The sequence below is a fragment of the Heterocephalus glaber genome, unplaced genomic scaffold (genome assembly GCF_053883595.1).
Source record: "Heterocephalus glaber isolate CG9 unplaced genomic scaffold, H.glaber_assembly_v1.0 deba00001606, whole genome shotgun sequence".
Taxonomy (NCBI): domain Eukaryota; kingdom Metazoa; phylum Chordata; class Mammalia; order Rodentia; family Bathyergidae; genus Heterocephalus; species Heterocephalus glaber.
The window spans coordinates 29,528,823-29,554,039 of record NW_028258377.1 but is presented as its reverse complement, the minus strand read 5'-3'; the positions used below and the strand labels follow the sequence as shown (position 1 = coordinate 29,554,039).

Sequence of the window (25,217 nt, the reverse complement as noted above, 5' to 3'; positions counted from 1 at the left end):
CACATATTTAGCTGGCTACAACAATAACCAATTTGAGATCATTAGCATAGTTCTGATGGTCCCACATCCAGGTGGGGATAGCTAGATTTTCTGTTTGTGGTCTTAGGGTTTCTGGGGATCAGAGCATAGACATTACGGGGGGCTATCTTGCTCTCCATAGTCACCCACCTTCACATCTGGGTTCCAAGTTCCTCCTTTGTGCTCCAGTGGCAAGCACCCTTGTTCACCTAACCCATAGTTATTTCCCACCCTCAGAGCCTGCCTCCCATGGTAGAGAGTGAAATACCAGGTTCTCATTTCCCAGCTTCCCTGGTAGTTAGGCCTTGGCCATGTCTGCCAGGGAATTCTGGGAAAGTTCTCTTCCCTGATTAAAAATCAGTCTTAGAGGCAAACTGCCTTTCCAAGTTTTGTGCATAGTGACATAAGGAGGTACAGCAGCCAGCTTGTAGGGTACATATAAGGACAAAAGCCAACATATGACGTTATTGAATTTCTGAATTAAGTAATTTTGTCATGATTTACTGTACTTCTTGTTGATTATCCTTAATGTTCCTTATTGGTCAAAACCAATTTGAGTAGGCATTCTCTTATTTGCAACACAAAATATCTCAGTTGATAACTTCACAGACCTACGCAAACACCAGAGAATTTTTTTTGGTACCAGGAATTGAACCCAGGACCTGCTTGTGAGGCAGGCTCAGCACCACTGAGCTATATTCCTGGCTCGCCACACAGAATTTTTATTACTAAGGATATTGTCTTTAGTCTTCTCTAGGCTGTAAAGTCTTGAAAGGTTGTTGACTTACCTGCTTTGTCCATGCATTCTTTTTTGCACCTAGCATAGTGCCTGGCACAATAATTACTAGCAATTATTTACTCAATGGATGAATATACAAACAAATGAATGAAAGCTCTCTCTCTCTCTTTCTATTTCGTCTTCAACAACACTTATTTCTCTTACTATGAGTAGACTGCCATGCACAGATGGGTAGGTTGTGTCCTGCACAGGGGTGGCAGATTGAGGGAGTAAACGGGGCTGAAATCTGGTCTGTTCTCCACTCAGCAAACCATGTACCCTGGCATGGGGCTGTGCCTGCCTGCAGGAGGTACAACTTTGTTTTATTCTTTTTTTTGGTACTGAGGATCGAACTCTGGACCTTGCACTTTTGAAGCAGGCAGCAGAACCACTGAGCTAAATTCCTGGCCCAACTTTGCTTTAATTAGCACAAAGTTGCCATAGGATTTTTATCCTGACTTTACTAGGCTGGTAGGATCCTGCACTTGCTGGTTCTTTTCCACTCACCCATGGTGGGAAGCAAAGGATGCTTTTCAGTTTCTGGACAGCATGTTCCAGGAGATGGGCAACTATTTTGAGAAACTAATTATACTAAAGTGCTTTGGGGAGATATTAAGTTTTAATGTGTGATAGCTCTTTGGTCCTAGACTGGTTGTTTTCATGCTAATCTTCTGGGAATTATGACTTAATATAACAGGAATGGCCAAAATGGGAATCCGGAGACCCAGGTTCAAGTTTGAGGCCTGGTGCTAATCAGACTCCAAGTGCTAGGGCAAGGCACCAAACCCTGCCATAAAATCAGAGGTTCTCAGATTGCTCTGCAGAGCCCAGGAGTGCTGAGACTCCTTAGGGTGTTCAGCAGGGAACAGGGAGGCAGAGTGAGTGGGTAGAAGCCTTTAGTCACAGCAGCTCTGCTTCTGTCTGCTTTCCATATGGGACATTACAAAAATTAATTGTTAATTATGAAAGAAATATACTAATATATTCTGCTTGTAAGGGATTAGAATATTGCAGACATTGCCCCTTCGTACACCATCCTCCCCAGTCCCTGTGTATGCTGGGACTTCATTTAAGATTTTCATTTGAACAAATGGATCTTGGCTCAAACTACTTGGGGATTCGTTGGCCTAGTTAGGCTCTAAAGATGCCAAACATACCAAAAGAAGTGGAGTTCAGGGGGAAAGGTTAAGCCATGGCTGGAGAATGTTCTACAAGGTTAAACCGAAACCTATGCCATGGTTTGCTGATATGGGAATTGTTCTGGGTGCAGAAATTTGGGGCATCTGTTGCTGCTCTTTGCCAGCAGTGTGCTCAGGAGAGCTGTGGGCTGGTAGGCGGGAGGACATAGCTCTCTCAGTTAAGACTAGAGAGCTGTGTTCATGTCCAAAATCTGCTCTAACCTCCCGGGGAGGGAAAAAGAGGCAGGATTAGGATTGCTTCTCCTTAGGATAACAGCAATCACAACTGACATGTATTGTGCATTAATTAATTACTTAATTAATTTTGATACTGGGGATTGAACTCAGGGCTTTCACACTTGAGCTACATCCAAGCCCTTTTTTGATTTTTATTTTTTTGTTATTTTTTTTGGTACCAGGGATTGAACTCGGGTCCTTGTGCTTCTGAGGCAGGTGGCAGAACCACTGAGCTAAATCCCTGGCCCTTTTTGGTTTTTATTTTGAGACAGGGTCACATCGAGTTACTACACTGCCTAGGTTGGGCTTGAACTTTTGATCCTCCTGCCTCAGCCTCCCAGAGTGCTGGGATTATAGGTGTGCACCACCACAGTGGTGTCATTCGTTGTACTTTGTCTTGGTTCACCCTTAGTGCATCCCTGGGAACTGGTGGTGCTCTTAGCATTGTTGTTTTTAAAATGAGGAAACTGAGGCACAAAGTGATTGAGGAATTGCCTAAGAGCACGTAGCTACTAAGAAGGGAGTAGACATCTGAACCTAGGTCTTGCTTCACGACCAGATACACATCCTTGAGGCCTGGTTCTCCCCGTCATTTCAGCTTCATTACACCTCTATTCCTGTTGGGTTGGGAAGAAGGAAGCTCACTGAGCACTGTGGTTTGCCCACGATTTCCCCCAACTTTCTCTGTCCTCCACACCCCAGGCCACCTGCAGAATCCCTAGATAGATCCCTCATGTTCCGTGCTCGGATCAGCTCCTTCTGCAAGCGGCCAGGGAAGGCGCCGGAGAGCGGGGGCTGAGAGCCGGGGGGGGGGGGGGGGGGGGGGGGGGGGGGGACGACACTGAGAGCAGGGGAGAGATGGTTCGCGCTCCTTTTGAGCGAGCAGCTGCAGCGCCCTCTGCCCCTGACACGTTGGCGTCCACTAGGTGGATAGGGCGGGAGCTCAGGCCTGCCTGAAGATAAATGCAAATCAGCCCCAAGGAGCGTGCTTCCTGCCCAAGGAGGCTTTTCAGTATGCGCGCCTGGTTTCCTCAGCCTTCAGCTAGCATGTTGATATCATTTTTGCATTTTATGAGTCTGAGTGAGGGAATTCATTTCCTTCGTATAATATGACCCTTTGGAGAAAGACTTGTCCAAATGCATTTTGCTCACAAACGCTGTCCTGGAAGAAAAGCTGAGCTGAAATGAAATAGTAAAGAGATGATTAACGTCTGATTTATAGGGAGGTGAACTGATAGGTTTATGCCAAATTATTATACCCAGAGAAGGTGACAAGGACTGAAAGGGCGCCTCTGAGGAGCTGGAAAACTTGTAAAAAGAAATATCCATGGTGCACATGCCTTTATCTCAGCCAGACTCTATTTTAATGTATTACCATGTTTTCTTCTTTTTTCTCTTACCAGACTACAATCCTTGAGGGTAGGGGCTGGGTTCACTGGTCTCCATATCCTCCAAGTGGGAATGTTTTTGCAATTTTATTTATAAGAAAGAGGGCTTTACCCTAAAGAGGATTTTAAGTCTCAATCCAGTAAGCCACTTCTTTCTTCCCCATTGGCTGATTAATGATCCCCCCATCCCACTGCAGTTCTCAGGGGCACCAAGGCCTGGTAACATCTACAACACCATGCCATCCCTTGCAAAAAGCACGGTCTAGAATTAGGCTTCTTTCAGACTCTAAGTTGTATAAGAAGTCTTATAACAGCAAGCTGTTATTTAATGCTTACCAAGGACCAGGTACTTTTCTAAACACTGCTGTGACTCAAAAAGCATACTTCACGGTACGGCATTTTGGTGTACTGAGTAGTTTGAACTAAAGAAGGGGCTCAGAAACAGTGTCCCTCTGACCTTCTGCTTCTGTCCTGTTTCCCAAAGTGAGCCTTCGAAACTAAACTCTTCTCCAAGGTAGGTTTCAGAAACTAAAGTCTTGCTCCCCAAAACAAGCCATAAAGCCTATAAAGGTCATTCTCTCCCTTCTACCTTCTCTTGAAAATCCTCATTCCAGAGGGGTCCTGCCTCATACCTGAGGGGAAGGAATGCTACATGAAGAGGCCAAGAAACATATAAAAGGATAGGTTTTGCTGAGTTTTCCCCTCAGTCTATTACCATTAGGCCATGCCCTTTGGTCCACTCCATTTCTCCACTGATCCTGTTTGTTGAAATTAAACATAAAAACAGAGAGTTTTGGGCCGGGGATTTAGCTCAGTGGTTTCGCCGCCTGCTGCGCAAGCGCAAGGACCCGAGTTCAATCCCCGATACCAAAAAAAAAAAAAAAAAAGAGAGAGTTTTCAGGTCTTCATTTCTGAAGATTTTCACATCCTAAAGAACTTTAATTCAATACGTTTGTCATGTTTTTCTCTTGTTAAACTGTCTTTGTTACAAGAGTGTCACCCATGATCCTTATGATGGATGAGGAGAGATATCACATGTATCACTATGATATATGTTATATATATATATTATATATATGATATGCCATATATCACTTGCTTAGCATCATTTCATTTAATCCTCACAACCACCCTATGAGATAGATACTATGATTATCTCATTTTAAGGATGAGAAAACTTAGCCTTGAAGATGTTAAGTAATTTATTCAAGATCAAAGGATTAGCCAGTGGACATAGCTAATATTTACTCTGCACTTATCACATTAAACTGATTATCTCATTTCATAGGGCCCTTAATGCTTAAGAAGTTCCAGTGCTTAGGGTTATAAGCATTTGGTCCTCTGAAGGTTAGAACTCATGGGAGTGTGGGATTTGGTCTTAGGTACTTTTCTTGTTGCTGAGACAAAATACCAACATCCAAAGTTAAAGAAGGAAAGGTTTATTGCAGCTCACAGTTTGTAGAGGTTTCAGTTTGTAGTCAGCTGGCTCCAAGGCTGTGTGTGATGGCAGAAGGGCATCACGGAGAAGAAACAGTTCATGGTAGACAGAAGGTGGCAAGCAGCAAAGTAGCAAGCAGCAAGCAACAAGCAGCAACAATTTTTTTCTGTCCTTTATATTCTATCCAGGCTACCTGCTCTTAGCACTCACATCCATGGTGGAGCATCTTTAATCCTAGCATCACACCATGGATCAGTCTCAGCATCACATACTCTAGATCCAGCCACCTCTGAAAAGCCCCCCTATGACTGCATGGGGCTTTGTGGGGACATGTGGACACCCAAGATCCAAGAAGGATCCAAGAAGGTGAGGATGGTGTCAGGGACAGAGCGGCAACTTTAAGCATGTGGCATGAAGTAACAGCAGAGTTGCCTTTCCCAGGAGATCCTCCAGCTTGCCTTCCCTCCTTGCCCTTCAGGTGAATCCTACTGATACTCAGCCTCCCTTGGAAGAAAGGCACTGGCCAGTTTCCTCATCCGTGTCAATAGGAATGCAATGAGAATACCTTTTTCACAAGGTGGCCTAGGGTGTAAAGAGACAGCTTCTGTGACTGCACTTTCCCCTTAGTTGCTTTTCTTATTGAAAATGGGAGGTGAGAAAGAGACCCTTCCTTGTTTGGCTCATACAGATCTCAAAGGGGGCCTGCATGGGATAAGAAGGCAGAATGTTGGGTCCCCACCCAGAATCATTGGAAATTGGGTGTTCTAAGTCTTTAACAAGCTTGTGCCAGTTGTGAGAGGCAGAATCAGATTTTCTGATGTCATACCACAGAGTCCTTTCTGTACTTTTCTCCTTTTTCTGACTTGGCTGGGAGCCTCTCTTGTCTGGATTTTTAGAAAGATGTCTTTATGTAATTTTTGGTGTATTCATTTTCTATTTTAAAAACAAATATAGGGGAGTTACTGTTTAATGGGTACTGAGTTTCAGTTTGGGAAGATGAAATAGGAGATAGAGAAAGCAAATATAAGTCTTTCTCACCTGCCATGACTTGAATGTGTCCCTCAAAAGTTCATGTGTTGAATATGTAATCCCCAAATGTATGTATCTTAGTCACTTTTCTTGTCTATGACACCGTATTTGACACCCACAATTTAAAGGAGGAGAGGCTTATTTTGGCTCACAGTTTCAGAAGTTTCAGTCCATGGTTGAAAGGCTCAAACTGAGAAACAGAATGGTGGAAGGGTCTGCCAAGGAGGGAAGCTGCTCTACTCATGGTAGCCAGGAAGTAGAAAGAGAAGAGAGGAGCCTGGAAGGGAGACATGCCTTTCTAGGTCATGCCCTCAGTGAGCTGCCTTTTTCAACCAGACCCTACCTGCTAACAGCAATTTAGGAGTAGCACCCCCATAATCCAACCACTCTCCAAAAGAGCTACCTCTAGTGCACAAGAATTTTGGAGGGTGTTTCAGATCCAAACTGCAACAATGTGTTATTTGTATTGGATTTTGGAGACAATAAGGATTAAATGAAGTCACGAAGGGTACCTATGAGGGCATTAATAATTAGAAGAAGAAGAGAGACCCAAGCTAGCGTACTTGCTGTATTTTACCATGTGTTGCCCTCTACCATGTCATATGATACCACAAGAAAGGTCTCACCAGATGCTAACACTTCTCAGCCTCCAGAAGCACAAGCTAAATAAATCTCTGTTCTTTATAAATTTTATGGTCTGGGGTATTTTGTTATAGCAACAAAAAATGGATTAAGACATCACTCCATGAGAAATCTGGGGTTATGTAGTTATAGGGATTGGTTTAGCTGCCTGATAATGCCACTAGGCCCAGAGTCTTTCTTGCTGTGCAGTTTTGTATGATGGCTTTCATTCTGGCTGCAAAGTACCTTCTGAAGCCTCCCAGATTTTATCTACTCAAGAGAGGAAGGAGGGAAATGATTGCTGGTCATGGCTCTGTCTTTTCTCATAAAACCAAATCATCTCTGCCATTCTCCAGTGGAATTTTCTTACATCTCATTAGTCAGAACTGGGTCTCTTGGCTTTGCTGAGCAGCAAGGATGGCTGGAAAAGGAACTGCTTAGCTTCCCAACTTGTAGAGCTGAGGAGCAGCATCAGGGAGAAGGAAACTGGGAGTGAGTACTGTTTGGACAACCTAAGGCTGTGTCCAGGGTCCTGCTCAAGGTCATATGGGTACATGGAGGTCTGGCCAGGCATAGGACCTGCTTGTCTGATTCCTAGCCTGGAATCTTGCTTGGACATTTGATGCATCTCATAGTGGCTAGATTTTCAACAAAAACGAATGTCCTGAAAAATATTTTTTAAAAGAGAAAAGCTTCCCATTGCTTGTATTGAAATTAATCAACACTAAGAGATTACGTCCAAAAACACTGGGCACAATAGGAGCCAGAATATCTGAGTTCTGCCCCAGACTGGCTGAAAGTTTTGGGAAATATCCTAGGTCTTTGGGCTTATGAAGTGTGATGATTTTTTTCCTGGTTAGTGTGGTTTGTTAATTTTCCGTTAAATGTTTGGATATCTCTAGAGGAGAGACTTTGTAGGATACACAGCTGTCAATAACCATGTATGTGCTGTCACGTGTGGGCTCATAATTCAAGATGGGATGTTTCAAAGATTGGAATGGGATGACAGAAACTTCCCACCATTCCTCCAGGCCAGGAGCAGAATGGAATAAGGGCTCCAGGGGATGCTTAAAATCAGGAATTCAAACAATCCCATTTAATTACCCAGCCCAGATGTGCACATTTGGATTTTCAGGATAGGTCGCTATTCTGATTCCATCACTGGCTTTTTTCATAGAAGGCACCAAAGGGAAATTGACAGGGCTCACTCATCCTCTGAGTGCAAAGTTGACACCTTCTCTTCACTACTGAGTCTTCCTGGATGACTCTAGGTTCCATGGGTCCTTGTCTTTCATTCTCATTCCAGGGTATCATATATACTGAACATTTCAGAACTTAATGGTATTGAAATCAACTTCTCAGTTGTTTTACAAGGAGTGCCAGGAATGTGCACTGTTTGGGGGAGGCTATGCACAGTTGATTGGGACTTCTCAACCCCAAGGTAAAGTTCATGTCCAGATGCATGGAGAACTCTCAATAAATACTGGGGCTGGACCTATGAGATGGGATACCCAAGGCTCTGCCAGGTGAGTTTTACTTCGCAATGTTGGAGAAAGCATAGAATCAATCCCATGATAGAAGGTGGAAGAAGCAAGGGTATCCAACTCCTAAAGAGGGCACAATGCATTCTGGTGCCCTTGCAAAGAGTCCCTGCTGGTCAGCTGCAGGGACATTCTGTGAGCTCAGCAAGATCCTGACTTTGGAAATACTATAAAAGGAAAGAACAGTTCTGCAAAATTGGAAATGAAATCACTTCAAGGAGGGGCAATTCTTAAATGATAGGGGGAAAATGTACCCCAGGAGACTCAGAAACAGAGTCCCAGAATCAGCTGAGAAAGCCCAAAATATGTTTGCAAAGTAGAGTTTTTATTAGTTTGGCTTAGAATGCATAAATAAATAAATAAATAAATAACCAACCAGAAATCAAGCATAATCATTTTATGGAAAGCGTGTTCATTACTTAAACTAGCACCTAACTAGAGTGATACTTTCTGGTCCTATCAGCACCACAGATTCACACATGCTGATGGGGAAGTTTTCTCTGCTTTTACGTGTCACTGTTAAGAAGCTACTGGCAATTCTGACAGTGTTATGTCCTGTGCCAGAACTGAACTGTTTTCCCTCTTGAATCCAAAGAGCTTTTTATCTTCCAGTCACCTATGATATTTCTGGGCCACCCTCTTGTGTCTTACAGAAGTGGGGGTGGGGACTCCCAGGGAGGTGGAAGCTGAAATTCAATTTCAATCTTTTTGTTGATTTGTTTGCCTATTTAAAATTCAGGCATCTAAGGGCTAAACTTGCTTGGAAGTGCAGGTGGCTCTGAATTGCTTATTAATACCACTTCTAGGAAGTCTTCATTGGAACTATTATTGACTTTTTCAGGCTCTCCCCCATAGCTTCCTGTCTCTATGTTTCTATTTAAATATCTCTTGTCCTTCCATTCATCACAAATACATAATAGTGCTGGCATCAGAACATTGTGTTCTTTCTAGTTGTCATAAAACCAATGTACCCGAAGTCTTGCTTGAAAAATTGTCAATATAAATAACACTTAAATTCACATTTTGCATCAAAGAGCATGATCCATATAGATCAGGTCGTGAACGTATGAAACACTCAATACATCTTGGCACATAAACATTAAATAACAGCAATAAATTAATAAATACATATATTACTTAAATATTTAAATACAATTAAGGTCAGTGGCAATTAGAGTGTCAAAAAACCTATAAATAGATGAGCTCATTGTGTCAGTGTGCATTTAGCCTCTAAATATAAAAAGATAGCAAAGATCCTAAAATTTTTAAAAAACAAATTAATAAAATGTCTTGTTCAGTCTATTCCATCATGGCTTTAAGATCTTTTGCCTAATCTCTTCCTTTTTTCCTCTGAAGTTTCGTTCTGGGATTGGAACCTGAAAAAGAATGTTGGAAATCCATGTGGATTAGAAAAGTGCCACACCCTTCTCATTTCTTACCATCCATCCTCCCAGGCTGTGGGGTTTAGGGGAGCCATGTGAGAAGGACTAACATTAGCTTGTGTAGTCTAAAATGTGGCTGTTACCATGCTGTCTGGAAGCTCTCTTGAGGGTTTTTCTTAAAGGAATGTCTGATAGGGTTATTTCCTTGTTTAAAACTCTTCAGTGGCTCCACAGGGCCCCCAGGATAAGGTTTTAATGCCCGGAAGCTTCTAAGTCCCTTTTGCTCTGATGCCTACTTCTCTCCCCACCCCCGTCTTGCCTTTTATGAGGGCAAGAACTATGTCTGTTTTCTTTACTGCACTATCCCTGGGCCCAGCACAGTGCCTGACATAATAGAAGCATCAAATCATTGTCTGTTAATGGACAAATACGTTTCTGACTGTTGTCTCCCTGGTGAGCACCCCATTCTTCCTTTCCCTCCCCCAACAGCTCCCACCCAGTCATCACTGGCCTCCACCCAGGGCACTGGGTGTGCAGTACTTTTCAGTCTTACTCACCTAACTGCAGGACACAGAGGCCCATTCGCTCCAAGATGAGCTATAGTATCGGTCCCGGGCTTGCACGTACACCTTCGCATTCTTGTGGCATGAAACTGTGGCTGAGGTCTTGTCGGTGGAGAGTCTATCTTTCTGTAAAGAGGAAGGAAATCTTAAGTCCCCTTGCCCATGCAGTCATGGGGCAGGCCTAGCCTGATTCTACAGGCGTGGCCTGCCCTTGTGACATGTACAACCTTGTGATTGACAGGAAATCGAGCAGAACTTGCACCACCACAGATGTGACTTTGCTGCTTTGCAAACGCGGAGAGAGAAATGGTTTGGTCCTGCTTTTATCATTCTGCACAGGTACCCTGTCATCCCAGCACTAAGCAGAGACGACTGTCTCTAGCTGTCCCCTGGGTATTTAGAAACACCGTATGCTGATCCTTTCAGCAACAAATCCTTCAAATCCTTCTGCTGTTGTTTAATTGCTTTGGAACCTCAACAAAATATCTTAGGCTCTCTGTATCTTTCCTCATGTATAAACAGGGACAACAATGCTTATTTCCTAGAATTGCAGAGGTTGAAAATAATGATCATGTAAAAACTCTGAGCAGGACTTTAGTACCTAAAAAGCACCCACTATCATATATTAATGATGTATATATTTCTTAAATAGGAAAGCACCTCTAAGATTTTAGGTAATATTTAGGTATTCCAGACTATTCCAGAGTAGACCCCCTCCCTTCTTCCTCTTTTTCAGGGAGTGATTGTCACTGAGTTTCTGCCACATGCTAAATGCTATGCTGAGCAAGGCCTTTTCTGCTGATTTTAAAAGTGGAGTTTAAGAAGGCTGGGGCCTAGGGGCCAGAGATTTAGCTCAGTGGTTCCACCGCCTGTCCCACAAGTGCAAGGTCCTGAGTTCGACCCCCAGTACCAAGAAAAAAAAGCAGAAGGCTGGGGCTCTATAAAAGTGTCTCTGGAACTTTGCAAGAGGCAAAAGAGTATGGTACTAAGGTGAACAAGTTGAAAAGCCATTGTTTTGGCCTATAGTGCAGTAATTCTACAATACTTGGAATAGCCATACTGGGTGAGACAAGTGTGAATGCTCCATTACTCATTATATTCAGCCAGCTGAAACAATCATCTTGGGTTCCTGGAGCCTAGATCTCCTATAGAAGGATCGATTCTGCCACAAGGATTAATGATTGGCCAGACTGAAGGCAGGAGGGCGGGTAGGTTTCTGGTTTTTGTGTCTGGCAGACTGAGCCTGTGTCCTAGGTCTGTCACTTCCTCTCTGAACTTCAATGTCTTCACTTGTCCAGCAGTGATGGTAGTATTAGCTGCTGTCCATAGGTTACCTGTGTGGATTAAATGTGATAGACGTGGAAAGCCCTTACCACATCCCAGGCACATAGCAAGTGTTAACACATAGCAGGTGTTATTATCATTCCTCTCTCCGATCTGGGGCCGCATACACCCACGTACAACCACAGCATATACTGCACCTGGATCACACCTTACCTTTTCTTTCTTATTCTTGCCGTGGACCTGAACTGCAAACGTCAGGGAGAAGTAGGAATGTGGAGTGCTCCAGGTGTCAGGATACTCCCAGCTGACCTCCACCTGATGAGAATTCATTAATGGCTTCAGCTGCAGGTTCTTCGGTGGGTCTGGCTTGACTGTGGAAGAGGACAAACACGGTTTATTTTCCTAGTGGGGCTTTGGAATTAGATGGTTTTGGCTTCTGACACCCCTTGTCCCTGTGACCAACTGTGAGTAAAAGGGTAGTTTCTTAGCTTCTCTGAGGACTTGGCCAGCATGAGGGAGACCCCTCTGCTGCAGATGCTCCTGTTGGTGCTCATGGGAGGAGGTCATTTTCAGTGGCCACAGCCTTTACTTTGGAACCCGAGGGACACTCAGAATCCTTGTCATCAGTGCACCACCAGATGGGCCCTGGTGGTGGCACTGCCCCTGCGTAGTGCTCAGAAGAGAGCTCTTAGTGACAAGACTCTCCTGTCTGGGGTCTGCAGTGAAGGAGCACCCTCATCCCGCTTAGTCCCTCACTTTGCACTACACACAGAACTGAGCTGGCCGAGTCGCTCACTGGGGATGAAAGGAGAGATTTTCCACTTCCTGCTCTTTCTTTGGTCTTTTCATAGCTGCTGTCACTGATTTGTCTTGTAGCAGAGTCAACTGTCTCTCTGCTCATTCATTTTTGCCATAAATAATTACTGAGCACCCGTCACTGGACTCTAGCTGGAGGATACAGCGATGAGTAGCAGGAAGATTCCAACCTCCAGGAGGGGATTTTCTGCTACTTCAGGGGGAGACTTTCCATGGAATGCGCAGGGGCTCTGGAGGCCGGCATTGCTCCATACAAAGACCATGGATCCTAGCAGGTGCTTGGCAAATATTCTTCCCTTTGTTCTTAATACAACTGACATCTTTCCGTTAGGTCTCAGCTAATGACATCTTCTCAGAGAGGATTTCCCTGGTCACCTTGAGAGCCACATCCCTCCCACCTGCCATGTATGAACTTTCCACAAATACTAGAGCAAGTTCTGTGATCCTGATCCTATCACAGTTTGTCATGATGCCTGTTCAATGAATAAATGGTGAAGAAAATGATTAATGATGAAATTTCTATCTGCCAATTAAAAAATAAGTGTCAGTTTTGGAGGACTTTATATAAATCACTTTCTGAATACATACATATACATTATCCTGTATGTATCTTTTGGGTGCTAGGGAAAGATGATTGCAATTAATAGGGAAAGTTCTGGTTCTCTATATAAATACGATCAAGACACCCTTGGATCCATTGTGTCATCTAATTGGGTAACAAGCTAGGAGTGTAGTAAAGAGCATGCTTTCTCTAGTAAGGCAGATATGGATCTGAATTGCCAGCGGTGAGATCTGAGATCTGGGACAAACAGCTTAACATTTCTAAGGTTCAATTTCCTCCTCTTTAAAAGAAATGTAGAAAATCACATCCACATTGTGTGTTTTGGGGGAGGGGTGCAGAATCAAAGGGAATGCATGTAGAGCCCCTTATCCAGCCCCTGGGGCACTGTAAACAAGTAACAAATGGCATCTTTCCTGATGAAGGGCAAATAAGCATTTCAAACTCACTGATGTCTCTGATGTAGAAGCTGCTGGTATACTTTTCATACTTGAGCTTGTGAATAGCGTCCACCACCACCTCAATGGGTAGCCTCTCCTCTGCGGCGGGGCAGGTGCTGTCCTCCTGGCACTCTACTGAGTACTTCTTATACTCCCTGTGGTCCACTCTGACCCTCTCTGCGGACAGTGTTGCTGCTCCACAAGTCACTCCTGAAGGCTCAGAGGAGCTGAAGACAAAGACAGAAATTAGCTTGTGTGTGGTGAACAGGTTCCTAGTGATTATAGAAACAAGGCAGGTAAGGCCTCAACAGTCTGCCTATGAACACAGTTTGGCCAGCGGGGCTGATTTCTCCCCTGGAGTAAGCAACAACTCTCCCAGGGAGAGCAAGCTTAGCTTTCAAGAGCTAGGAACCTATACTTACATACCTCGGCCTAAATGAATCTGGAAATTTTTTAGATCCAGAGTATATGATTGTATCCCTTATTAAATTTTAAGTTATTTTTTTCTTACCTTAATAGAAAAATCAGCACATATACACCAAGTATAAAAAGTTAAAATGTTAAAGATGTGTTTGAAGGAAATACTATGTGCCTCTATCCCCTCTTCAATCCTAACCTCATTCCCTGGATAGAAAACTTCCCCAGTAAGCTATTTATAGATTGTTGATTCCTCCAGACTTATTTCAATTACTATTCAAGATAATCATGTATCTACTTGCATACACACACGTATTATTTATATATAAACAGATTTTTTAAATAAAATAGGATCAAATGACATACATATGATATTGTAACCATGTTTTCCCCCTTTGAAAATGTTATTGTAAACTCTCCATGACAGAACATATAGATTAGGTTATTCATTTTAATGAATGCCTATTAAGCCAGAGTATAATGTAGTATATTCTATTTAAGCATTCCTGTGCTGATTGCATAAAAGGTTACAATGCACCTCAGACAGGTGGCTATGAATTTGAGCACTGGTGTAAGAACTTCGGTAGTAACTGTTTTCTTTTTAAACGTGGGAAAGCAAGATCCCAATGCTTAATCTACTTATTCAAAGGGTGGCAAAGCCAGATGACCACCTAAGGTTTGCTCCATTGTCCTGCACTGCTCAGGAATTTAGATGATGATTAAATTCAGTTCCACAGAGGGCTCCAGATGAGCTCTGTATCCATGGAAATGCATTTCTTAGGGAAAGTTTTAAGTGTGTTGGACAAACAGTGGTCATCTCAGATGAGTTGTATCCTCAAAAGAAAAAGGAGCTGAAGTGTCCCTGGGAAAATTTCAGGAGGCTTCAAAGAGTTTTGGCGTCTGTTTCAGGGCTTCCAGGATCTACAACCTAGAGCACTTGTTTCTATTTTTGACTCAAGGTACACTTTTGGCAAATCATTTGTAGCTTTGATTTCCCCTTTTTATTTTCTCTGTGGTGCTATTGGCCTTAATGAAGCCTTGCCAGGCAATTTGGATGAGTAGGTTCAAACACATCAGAGACTATTCTCAGGAATCTCTAATGTCCTGCTCTAACACGTGCATTTGTTTAGCGGATAGGCTTAAATATCCATATTCTTTCTTCAGCTTAGCCAAAAGGGACAGTAGTTGAAAAAATGTGGGATTAAATTTGTTGTTCTCTTATCCTGAACTGAGGGATCACTGATAGTTTGCTCTTATTTTCTTAATGAAATAGTTGCATCAAAATACTGCTAAGCCAGAGTGGCCTCACTTACCCTCTGCTGCCCTTGACACTGAATGTCACATCAGTACTGATTGCTGTCAGCCACCAGCAGGTGAAACATCCAGAATAACTTGTTGCCTCACATTTCAGAAAGGTCTTGCTTTTGGGTTCTGAATGTGAAAAGAAAAAAAAAATTGAATATTTAAGAGGTTTTTATTTTTCCAGAAAGATTTTGATTATAATTAATCATTGGCCATCAAATGGTACAAGGGTGATGTGCTTCCATTTAGTTCCTTGAAAAATGATGCTGCTTCCCTGGCAGGTAGATCAGCAAAAATTTGGAGTATCCCAATCAGATGCTGATTCTTCCAAGTGTACTACTCTACACACTTGAGATGTCAGTATTAACTTTGTTCAAGGCCATCACCCCAGTAATGAGTTACGCACCATACACATTGGATAATTTTCATTAGACATCCAATGCTATCTCCATTACTTGAACTAAACCTCAGTACAAGCATTCAGACTGATAGTTTCTTGATATATTTTGTTATGGCTGATAATCCAAGATTTTCAGAAAGCAAAGGAAAATGAAGGTTCTGGGTAGTTTCAGAAAGGGACTTGCTGTTCATGCATTAAACATGCCTTCCCATTTCAATTTTTAATTTTTGTATTTTTTGAGGATGAGGAGATAAAAATTACACTATCCCAGGAAATAACATTACCTTTCTGGTCCTTTAAAATATCAGTGGACCAAATTCCATCCTCCTTTTTGTGAAGTAGCAGGAGCAAATGGCTCAGAACCTCGACTCCTTTGTGACAAGTGTACCGTCCGGCGTCTCTGAACTCTTTCACTTGGATGGTCAGGTTTTTACCAGAGCCTAAGACATCACCACTCTGGTCTGAGGTCCATGTGATGCCATCTTCCTCAGCAGTGTCACAGGTGAGAACTACCATCTCTCCAGGAGCATCAGGGTGCCAGTCCAACTCCACGACGTAAACTGGGGAGCAGAGTAGAGACCAGACTGTGAGCTGAATGAATTTCCAGAGTGTGTTTTATTCACTGTCTGGGCATTTACCCTCCCTAAGCACAAACTCATCCATAAATATTTGGCAAATGCTTCCTGAGAGGATCTTAGAACCCTGGGCTCCACGTGGGCTCAAGGTCATGGAATTGAGAAGCAAAGAGTTTTATAGGTGCTACCAACTCATTCACTGGCAGGCTGCTTTTAATAATTAACCTCTAATTAGTGGGTACATAGGGAAAGACCTTGATATGTCAAAAAATGCAAATAGCACAACATTCTTTGCCAAAGGTCTGATGGAGATAAACTTCAACACAATTTCAGTTTCACAGGGGAGGATACAGTATTGAGCAGAGAAAAATAGTGCTTAGAAGCACTGGGTGTCCCAAAACACTGATTAGATCTGAAATCCTGTCACTGCTCACTGGCAGGGGGCATCTAGAGTAAGGTGTTTAACCACCATGAGCCTCTGTTTCCTTATCTGCCAAATGATAATAAAAATGATAATAATAATAGTATCTATGTTTTAAGCTTGGCTCTGAGGAGTAAGTGAGAAAAGCATGTAAAGCAATCAGCACAGAGTCTGCCACAGGATAAACTCTGTTAGTCGTTATTGTTATTGGCAGACAAAAGAGTCAGCCAGCTGCACTGAAAAGCTCTTAAAATTTTCCATGGGGATTTGAGTATTTAGTTCCTTGCACATGAAACTCAGGAAGGGAGAGTTTCATTATCGCTATCATTTTTTAAAACCATCGTACATTCTTATGAAGCAGTCAGGTAGATCTTCGCCTTCCCATTGTATAGAGGAGTGGACTAAAGCCAAGGGGGCAATCCCAGTCCCACCCGTCCGAAGAATGAGAGCTGCACCTCAGATCCTCTTGTCTCTTAGGTTGTTCAGTGGCTATCTAATTCCAGTTATCTAAACTGACACTTGAGGAATGGCTCTGCACAGTATCACAAAGAGTGTGTCACATCAAAACTCCACTCGCTTGTTTACCCATGCTTCAATTATTTACTCAGTAGACCAGTTTAGGGCAGTGGCTCTCAAAGTCTGATCACCCAACCAGTAGCAGCAGCATCTCAGAGAACTTTTAGAAATGCAAATTTCAACTGCTAGAGTCAGAAACTTTGGGATGAGCCTAGTGATCTGGCTTTTAAACGCTGCTCTCCCCCAGGTGATTTTGATGCCTTCTCAAATTTAACAGCCTCTGCAGTGAAGAAAAGAGCATGGATTTTGGAGCGACACAGGTCTGGATTAGAATCAGCTCTGGGCCTTTCATTGGCATATGGCCTTGTGCAGGGAGCATTCAACTACTTTAAGCTTTGATGCCATCATCTTCAAAATGAGAAAAGCATTCGTACTTGCTTTAGGAAGTTATCATGCGGATTATGGAAGCTAATTCATATGAGCCTTTCATAGTGCCCTTAAATGCTCTGTAAGCAGGTGGCTCTTGTTACTACACTTGTCATCCTAGTGTAAAACATTGTGAAATATAAAGTTCTCATATATATATATATATATCAATGGGATTTATAACCACTGAGCAAGTAATAAAGGTAAGAGTCAAAAAGTGCTCAGGGCCCAACTCTTTGGAAATGATTAGCTGTGCTGACATAAGACGACACAGAACCTTTGCCTTTCTCTAGTTCTGCTTTGTGCCCCGGGCAACTGAAAAGCATGGTTATTTTCCTATCACAACTAAGATTCAGAAGCCCTAGAAGACCATGGCCCAAGAGCAGAGAAAGTTGCTTCTAGAGAAATACTGGTGAGGAGCATTCTGAAGCCAGCAGTTGGCCGGGACCCAGAAGCTTGTTCCCACACCACAAGCTTGCTAAATGTTTCTCATATTGACCTTCTGGAATTTCTGTGGTTTACCAAATCAGAAGTAAGGAAGGAGTTAAATGTGCAAGGGCCACTGTGAAATACTAGCAGAATAGAAGGAGCCCCTTATTCTACTAATACCTGTTCTATTAAGCTACTAATGATTCTAATTATCACTGGGATAATAAAAAGTTCATAGTATTTTAAATAACCCAAATAGTGCTAGCTAACTTTTACTTTCACTTCACTATCTATTGCATTGTCTTCTATATTCATTAGCACAATTACTTATGTGGTAGGTTTCACTTTTTAAACCCAGTGTATAGTTGAGGGAACTAAGGCTCAGCAGTGACCCAGGTCAAGTTTACAGAACCAGTAACTGGCAGAACCAGGACTTGAACCCAAGACATGTGAGTTCAATCCTATCCTCTCTCCAAAGTGGTCAATCAGAGTGAGTGGTCAGAGTGCCAACTGAGGATGCCCTATGGTGTGAAGTGGGAGAGGAGAGAGTATAGGCCTAGTACTTGTACAATACTCTGGAATTTCAATTGTATAAAACACCTGGAAAAGGCAATGTCTCTTTTCCCTCTCTGGTCCACACAGAGCTCCTTTTCTGGCACCCAGAATGAAAACCCAATGATCTAGATGTCCTGAAAGGAAAAGGAAGAAATGTGGCCTTGCTCTGTCACAGATGATGGCTCTCACGAGGAGATCCCAGTGCAGGACACCCCATTTCAGTCTGATTTCTCATCAGCGCTGCATGAGAGGGAGGTCTGGCTTAGCATGTTGGCCCTCAATAGGGATAAGGAGGGCTGGTTACCATCTTTCTCCAGTTCCCATATGGCCACGAGAGGAGACACTAGCATCACCAGGGAAAACCAGGAGGTGATCAACTGCCGATGACACATCTGCAAGGAGCGGGAGAAGGAGGAAGAGAGAGAGAGCAAAAGAGAAAGAAGGGGCAGGAAAAGGGAAGAGATAATATCAATCGTTATTCAGTTAGCTTTGGAAAACATGTTCACATCCTTTCTACATGTTTAATCTCGACTTTCCCCTTTCTCACACTGTTAGGATAAGACCAAGTGGATCACATGGGTCCCAGTCCAATTTCTGGGTAAGAATCTCTCCAAAGAGAGAACATAGGCAACCTGGTGCTGAAAGAGACAGATCTAGCTATCTGATAATTAGCTAGATAATAGCTAATCTTCTTCTTTTTAAGATGAGAAACATAAGATTACAAAAGGAAAATGACTGCATTGAGCTAGGAGAGTTGAGAATGAAAAGTAGTTTTCACTTACATCCTGCTTTCTAGGAGCAAATATTTTCACTCAACAAATATTTATTAAATCAGTGTATTAACTGCTTCCCCTGCAGTTGGGGAGATGAGCCACTACATGTATCACGGTAGTACAAGGCAATATGTGTTGAGATGCCCAGGGATATAAAGGACTTGGGTTAATAAAAGAAAAGGTAATATAGAGATGACTTTTCAAGCTCTGGCCATAGCCTGTAGAGACTTAGTTTCTCTTGTTTTGCCAGGAATTGTCACAGATTCCCAAATACTCCCTCCCATGTAAAGTAACTCAGCAGTTCTCAAACTTGAGCTTACAGTAACAGAATAACCTGAAAGACTTATTTAAAAAGATTGCTGGGTTTCCCCCCCAATATTTGATTCTATACATCTAGGGGTAAGGCCTGAGGATCTGCATTTCTAATAAGGTTCCAGGCGAAGCTGCTGTTCTGGGGACCATACTTTGAGAAACAAATGGTTTAAAATACGTTCAGGTTTCAGAATTCCTGCAAGCCACAGTGTTTCTTGGGAGAAGACCATGAAACATTGCTATATTCGCCATGAAATAATAACATTCACAGTTTTGTGTTCACCCAGCTGCCACCTTATATTAAAGCTAAGTATAGATTATTATCCAGGGTGTATGGAAATCTTCATATTGTGAAAATTATGCCCCACTTATAAATTAGGTTGAGATGATTATTGTTTAATTTCCTTCCTTCCCTCCATCCATGTTGGAGAACAGCAATGCACAGCAGGAACTTGATTTCCAAGACTACTGGTCTAACAAGGATTAAATGCTTCAGTCAAATCCCTTGGTTGGGTACCATGGCTTTGTGAGAACTGCTGCTAATTTCAGGAGGACCTTGCTGTGTGCTTTATTCCCTTATATGATAAACTCATGAGTGGCAGAAATGGGAGTAGAAGTTAGACCTGGGATACTGCTAAGTATAGTCTTGTCACTTCAGATGGAGTGTCAGGGACCTGGTTTTCTATTCAATCCACATTATGATTATACCAAAGTACTGGAAATTGATCGGTACACACATAGGATTGGAGTCAAGCAGAGATAGGCTTGAATTTTGGTCCCACTTCTCACTAGCCATATGATATTGGTCAAGTTATGCTGAGTCTTTTCATCTATAAAATGGACATAAATAAAAGGGCTATGTCATCTGAAAGTGTTTCTGGGAGACACAATCACATGACATAGTATAGAAGGCAACTAATAACATTAGCTTGTCCCCAGCAGAAGAGGTAAAGGAAAAATAGATCTTTCTGTTGTTGATACAGTGGATAGCCAAAATGTCATGCTAGACTGTAGGGAAATGCCCATAGAGGTACTGCAATTACATGGGTCAATAAGTCCCAGATGTCAGCACTCTGCAAACGGAAATGATGGAGATTCCTGGCATCTCTTGCTGATTCCTTTATAGTCTCTTAATGGCAGGGTTTTCCCTTGGGCCGTGTGCCAAGCACTTCCTCTCTCAGCCTCCCATGGACCTGAGCATTGCAGGTGAATTACACTCCAGGGTCAAGGGAGCCCTGGCACTGCTCCTAAGAAACAACTCTGATTTTGGCATCACTTTATGACAAGAGGTGAAGATCAAACTCAGAAAAACAAAACAAGGTGGAGTATGTGATCATTCTTTACCTCCCTGGCTGATCACAATTGGAAACTGCATCTCTCACCCCATGCTTCCGTGGCACAGGAAGTTGGAGAGTCTTAAAAATTAAACATTTTTTTCATGCAGTTTTATAGGTTTTCTAAACTCCTGAAAGCCCTGCACAAAGGACAAAGGTACCTGAGTTAAGCATTCCTTCTTCCTGGGATATGCCAATGCTCCCTAACACTGATGCCAACATGGGTGTGCCAATGACACTTGATGGGCATCTTTTTTGCAAGTTTCATTTTGCTTGTTACTTTTAATTCAAAAAGAGAATTACTATTTAAAAATAAAAGACCTAGTCACAGATAGCATGGGTGACACATGTATAGTACTCCAGTTCTAGAACCATGTAGATCTCTGGGAGGTAGTTGGGTGACCCTGGGGAGGTCATAGTGACCTCTGTAAGCCTCACACTCTTAATCTGTAAAACAGACACCTTGTTGGAGTGAGGAGCTAATGAAATAATTTATGCAACATGGTGCCCAGATGAAGTCAGGATCTCTGACTACTTGCTCTCTTTCTTCCCTAGAACTGATTACAGCCGGGGATTTAGCTCAGAGGTTCCGGGGCCTGCCTCGAAAGTAAAAGGTCCTGAGTTTAATCCTCAGTACCAAAAAAACAAAAAAAACAAAACTGATTACAGTGACAATAATGTGGTTGCTTCTTTAACTTTTGTCTGTTCTTTGATTCTCAGGTCTCTGATGGCAGGGCACATGTCTGTCTTGTTTTACACTCTATGCCCAAAGTCTAGCCTAGATAGATTTCCCACATTATTAGTAAACTGAATGTGTAAAAGTCACTTCAGAGCCCACTAAAATGAATTTTAAGAGGTTACCCAAATTCTGTCTGTGATTTTAAAATTCCTTATTTGAAAAACATGAGCCATGAGCTAGGATTTGGTGATCCCATTGTTGAAATGATCTTATTGTTGCACACAGTTTTATCTGGACAAGCATAAGACATCAGTACAGTAAAAACTATTTTTCCCCTTCTCATAGGTTTTGAAACACTTCAGAAAGTAGTTTTAAACATTGCCACTGCTTTTCATTTTCGAAGTAGGGCCACTGTTAGTTATTCCAAAAGAACCAGAGAACCAAGCTATCCAATTTAGTTGATAACTGACTATAAAGTCCATCAGAAATATGAGGACAATTATGGTCTGAAATAGTCAGTTATGAGGCATAATAAGTATGAATTTAATAAATTTAAGAAATGCATGAAAAGCTTTTAAAAAGTTTTTGGTATTAAGGCAAGCACCATTCACATTAACTCTACACAATCATTTTTAACAGATGGACAATAATACTTAGGAACATACTTTTATATATGTATATATGAAGACAAAATAAACCTTTCTATCCAACATATTCTATCAAACAAAAGCATTTGTTCACAAGCCTACCATCATTACAATCATTATTAGCTGATTTAAAAAGCTGACACTTTATACATTAGCCATCCAAGTATTTAGTGTTCGCTAGGGTCCCAGCATGTTAAGTCCCTAGGGACGCTTCTAGGAAACCATACCCCCACCATGCTTCCAGGTGCAAGGGTGCCCTGCAGGCTGAAGGAAGGGGGACAGACAGATGCTTACCTTTCTTCGGTGGAAGCTGCAGGGTCCAAGTAACCGTTGTTGTCTCTTCTGCTCTTGTTGCTGCTACCGGAGCTTATATACTCTACTCCTACTGAGCTTTCTGATGGAAAGCCAAACTAGAAACTGACTTGTTGGAAGTTGCAACATGAAAAACTATTCTCAAAACCTTCTGGGGGAATTTCAAGAAGTTCCTCCCCCACCCCCTCTGTGTGTGTGTGTGTGTGTGTGTGTGTGTGTGTGTGTGTATCAATAATACTCAGGGAAAGTAGACCTCAAAATCCCAGGTAGGAGGAAATGACTTTGGGGTGGAGAAAAAGGAAGGAGATTGGGGATGCTTATTTCTTTAGGTTTACATCATGGCCAAGATGCTTAGGGAGCACTAGGCAGCCTCCCTGGGTTCTACAAACCGGTGAATAAGGAAGGCCATGCAGGAAGCTGAGTTTGCATCAGGATGGAGCAACTGTGTATGCTAAGAGCCCAGGAGCAAAAGCCATGGCTCTTTCAAAGTCAAGGAGATGAGATACGGACAAAGGCTTCAGTGTATCTGGGGCACTTGTCCCTACATTACTCCATCAGCATCTGGATTTCAGACCTTGCACTTACACAGGCACCTACATATTCACCTAGGCACAGTCCTGGGAAACGACAGAAAGTGTGTACCACAGAGAAGACTCCGCGTGTGCAGAGGCGTCCCATGCTCACAGGGACTTGTTCACAGACAGATGGCAGCAGAAAGTGAAGTAGCCACAGGCAAGCACACAACCTATGCCATTCAAGTGTGCCCTCCGGGACCCCAAACTGCATCCTCATTTCACTGGCGCACATATCTGACCTGCGCAGACGCACAGGATTAGCAGAGTAAAGATGTCTCTTCTAGCAGAATTTAAAATTGCTAAGAGGTGTGCGAAGGTGCAGGCTGGTGGCAGACACCACCCCGCCGCCCTGCGCCCAGCATCCGCATACACACAGGTTTTCTCACACCCAGTGCACGCAACCAGATGCGGGCTTTCCCGAACCTCCGACAGAGGGCGCTGCGCCCCGGAACGCCGCCCTGCCGCCAGACTTCAGCCAGGCCCGGACCCGCCACGGGGGAAGTTCCTGAGGCAGAGGATGGACCAGACCAGGTTTCGGGAGAGCGCAGGTTTCCGGGCTAACTTTCGTGGCAGTGTCAGTGGGGGGAAAAAGGGAAACCCTGGCGACAGCGGCGGGGCTTCCCGCTTCCTCCCGCCCGCTGTTCGTCCAGCTGGAGGCAGGGGCCGGGGCTGGTATCCCCAATGGTCAGCGAGCTCAGCGCTTCTGTCCGCTCTCTTCTCCGGGTCTCCCGAAACTTAGTCTCATAGGCTTCAGATAAAACCCAAGTTTGTATCTAAGATACATTGTTAAGCAAACAAAGCAGGTTGCATTGTATATTAGTTGTACACTACTATTTGTGTGTGTGTGCGTGCGCGCGTGCCTGCACTTTTCACAATTGATTTTTCCTGCCGAGAGGGCAACTTCCACACTTTGATTTTTCTTTTTTGTTATGTATAACGGTATACATACTGAAATATGTAACAACTAGGGGGGGTGTCTTTCAGTAAAAATGTAATAATTTCCCCCAGTCAAACCTCAGAGGGTACTGAACAGGAAACTTACTATGAAATTGTCCTGAGATAATTTCACTAATTAATACACAGTGACTCCACCACTATAGATAAGCCCTTGTGCCCCCCGTAAACACAAATACAAAATATTACAAGACCTAGAAAAGACAAGTATTTTATTCATGTGTTCATAAAAGCATCTTCAAAATTTTAGAAAATGCATGATTTGTAACCAAAAAATCTTGGTGAAAATAGTGTACTAGTTATGCAAAAGAAACCGGAAGGTGAGCTCTCTTCCCAGGATTGCAAATTCGGTGTGGGGCTACACTGTTCACCTGCTCACAGGAGGAGCAAGTAGAAGGTGTTTCAGAGGAGACAGAGAGCTGGAGTCCAGGCCCTGCGCTGAGCCTCATGTCTGTAAAATGCAGTCAATCATCTGGTCCCATGTGTGCTGTAACTAGGATTTGGTGGGATATACTTAGCATAGAACCCTGGTAAGTTCTTAAGAATGGCCACTTTTACTTATTTTATTATTCTGCCCTATCCCAGAAAGATTTCTGTAGCTCACAAGGGGACATCAAAATGACAAAGGGAGTGGACAGAGCGAATTAGTGGTGAGGAGCAGCAGAACTCCTAACGTTCCTTACACAGTTGAAGCTACTTGGCTGGGGCTGAGCCACTCATTTAACTGAGCATCCAGGCATCCAGAGTGAGAAAGATGAATTTGAACCCACCTGCCTCTGCTCCATGAGCCTATTTTGGAGTCCAGTTCACCCATGGAAGATGTATAACTACATCTTCCTGAGGTTTACCTTGCCTGAGGTTTATCTGCATGAAACAACATCATCAGTCAAATGCAGGTTCTCAGAACCCACGCTCAGAGACTATGATTCAGTGGGGCTGGTGCAGTTGCAGGAACGTGCACTGTAACTGTGAAGGCTCCGATGTGGTCGTGGACAGGCAGTTCTCTGTGGGGACTGCTGCTGATACTTTGAGACACTCTGCATATCTGTGTCCCACCAACTAGAGATGCACGCTGTGCCTTGCTCATCTCTGGACACTCCACAAGGCCAGTCAGCACTGGCAGTATCGGCCCACTGACTTATTTCTCAGAAGAGCTTTATTAATTTGTCCCAGCTCACAACTCACACGGGACCCCAAGGAAACTGAACCAAAGCTCTCCCCATGGGAGGGGAGGGGAGGGGAGGGGAGGTCTGCTGACCTCCAGCCACATGCTGAGCTGCCAGGCTGGGATGACTTGTGACTAAGACCATCTTCCTTG

At 43.2% G+C, this 25,217-nt stretch overlaps 1 protein-coding gene across 1 annotated transcript; it reads right to left on the bottom strand.

The window, feature by feature from the left end:
• Window positions 1-8,539: 8,539 nt before the first annotated feature.
• On the bottom strand, window positions 8,540-18,764 carry Il12b (interleukin 12B). The gene is made up of 7 exons (XM_004836470.3): window positions 18,618-18,764; window positions 15,676-15,951; window positions 15,003-15,120; window positions 13,282-13,499; window positions 11,671-11,828; window positions 10,168-10,299; window positions 8,540-9,604 (listed from the first exon to the last, which is right to left on the bottom strand). Exons 1-6 carry the CDS (start codon window positions 18,703-18,705, stop codon window positions 10,168-10,170), a joined length of 990 nt encoding a protein of 329 aa, XP_004836527.1. The 5' UTR covers window positions 18,706-18,764; the 3' UTR covers window positions 8,540-9,604.
• Window positions 18,765-25,217: the final 6,453 nt, after the last annotated feature.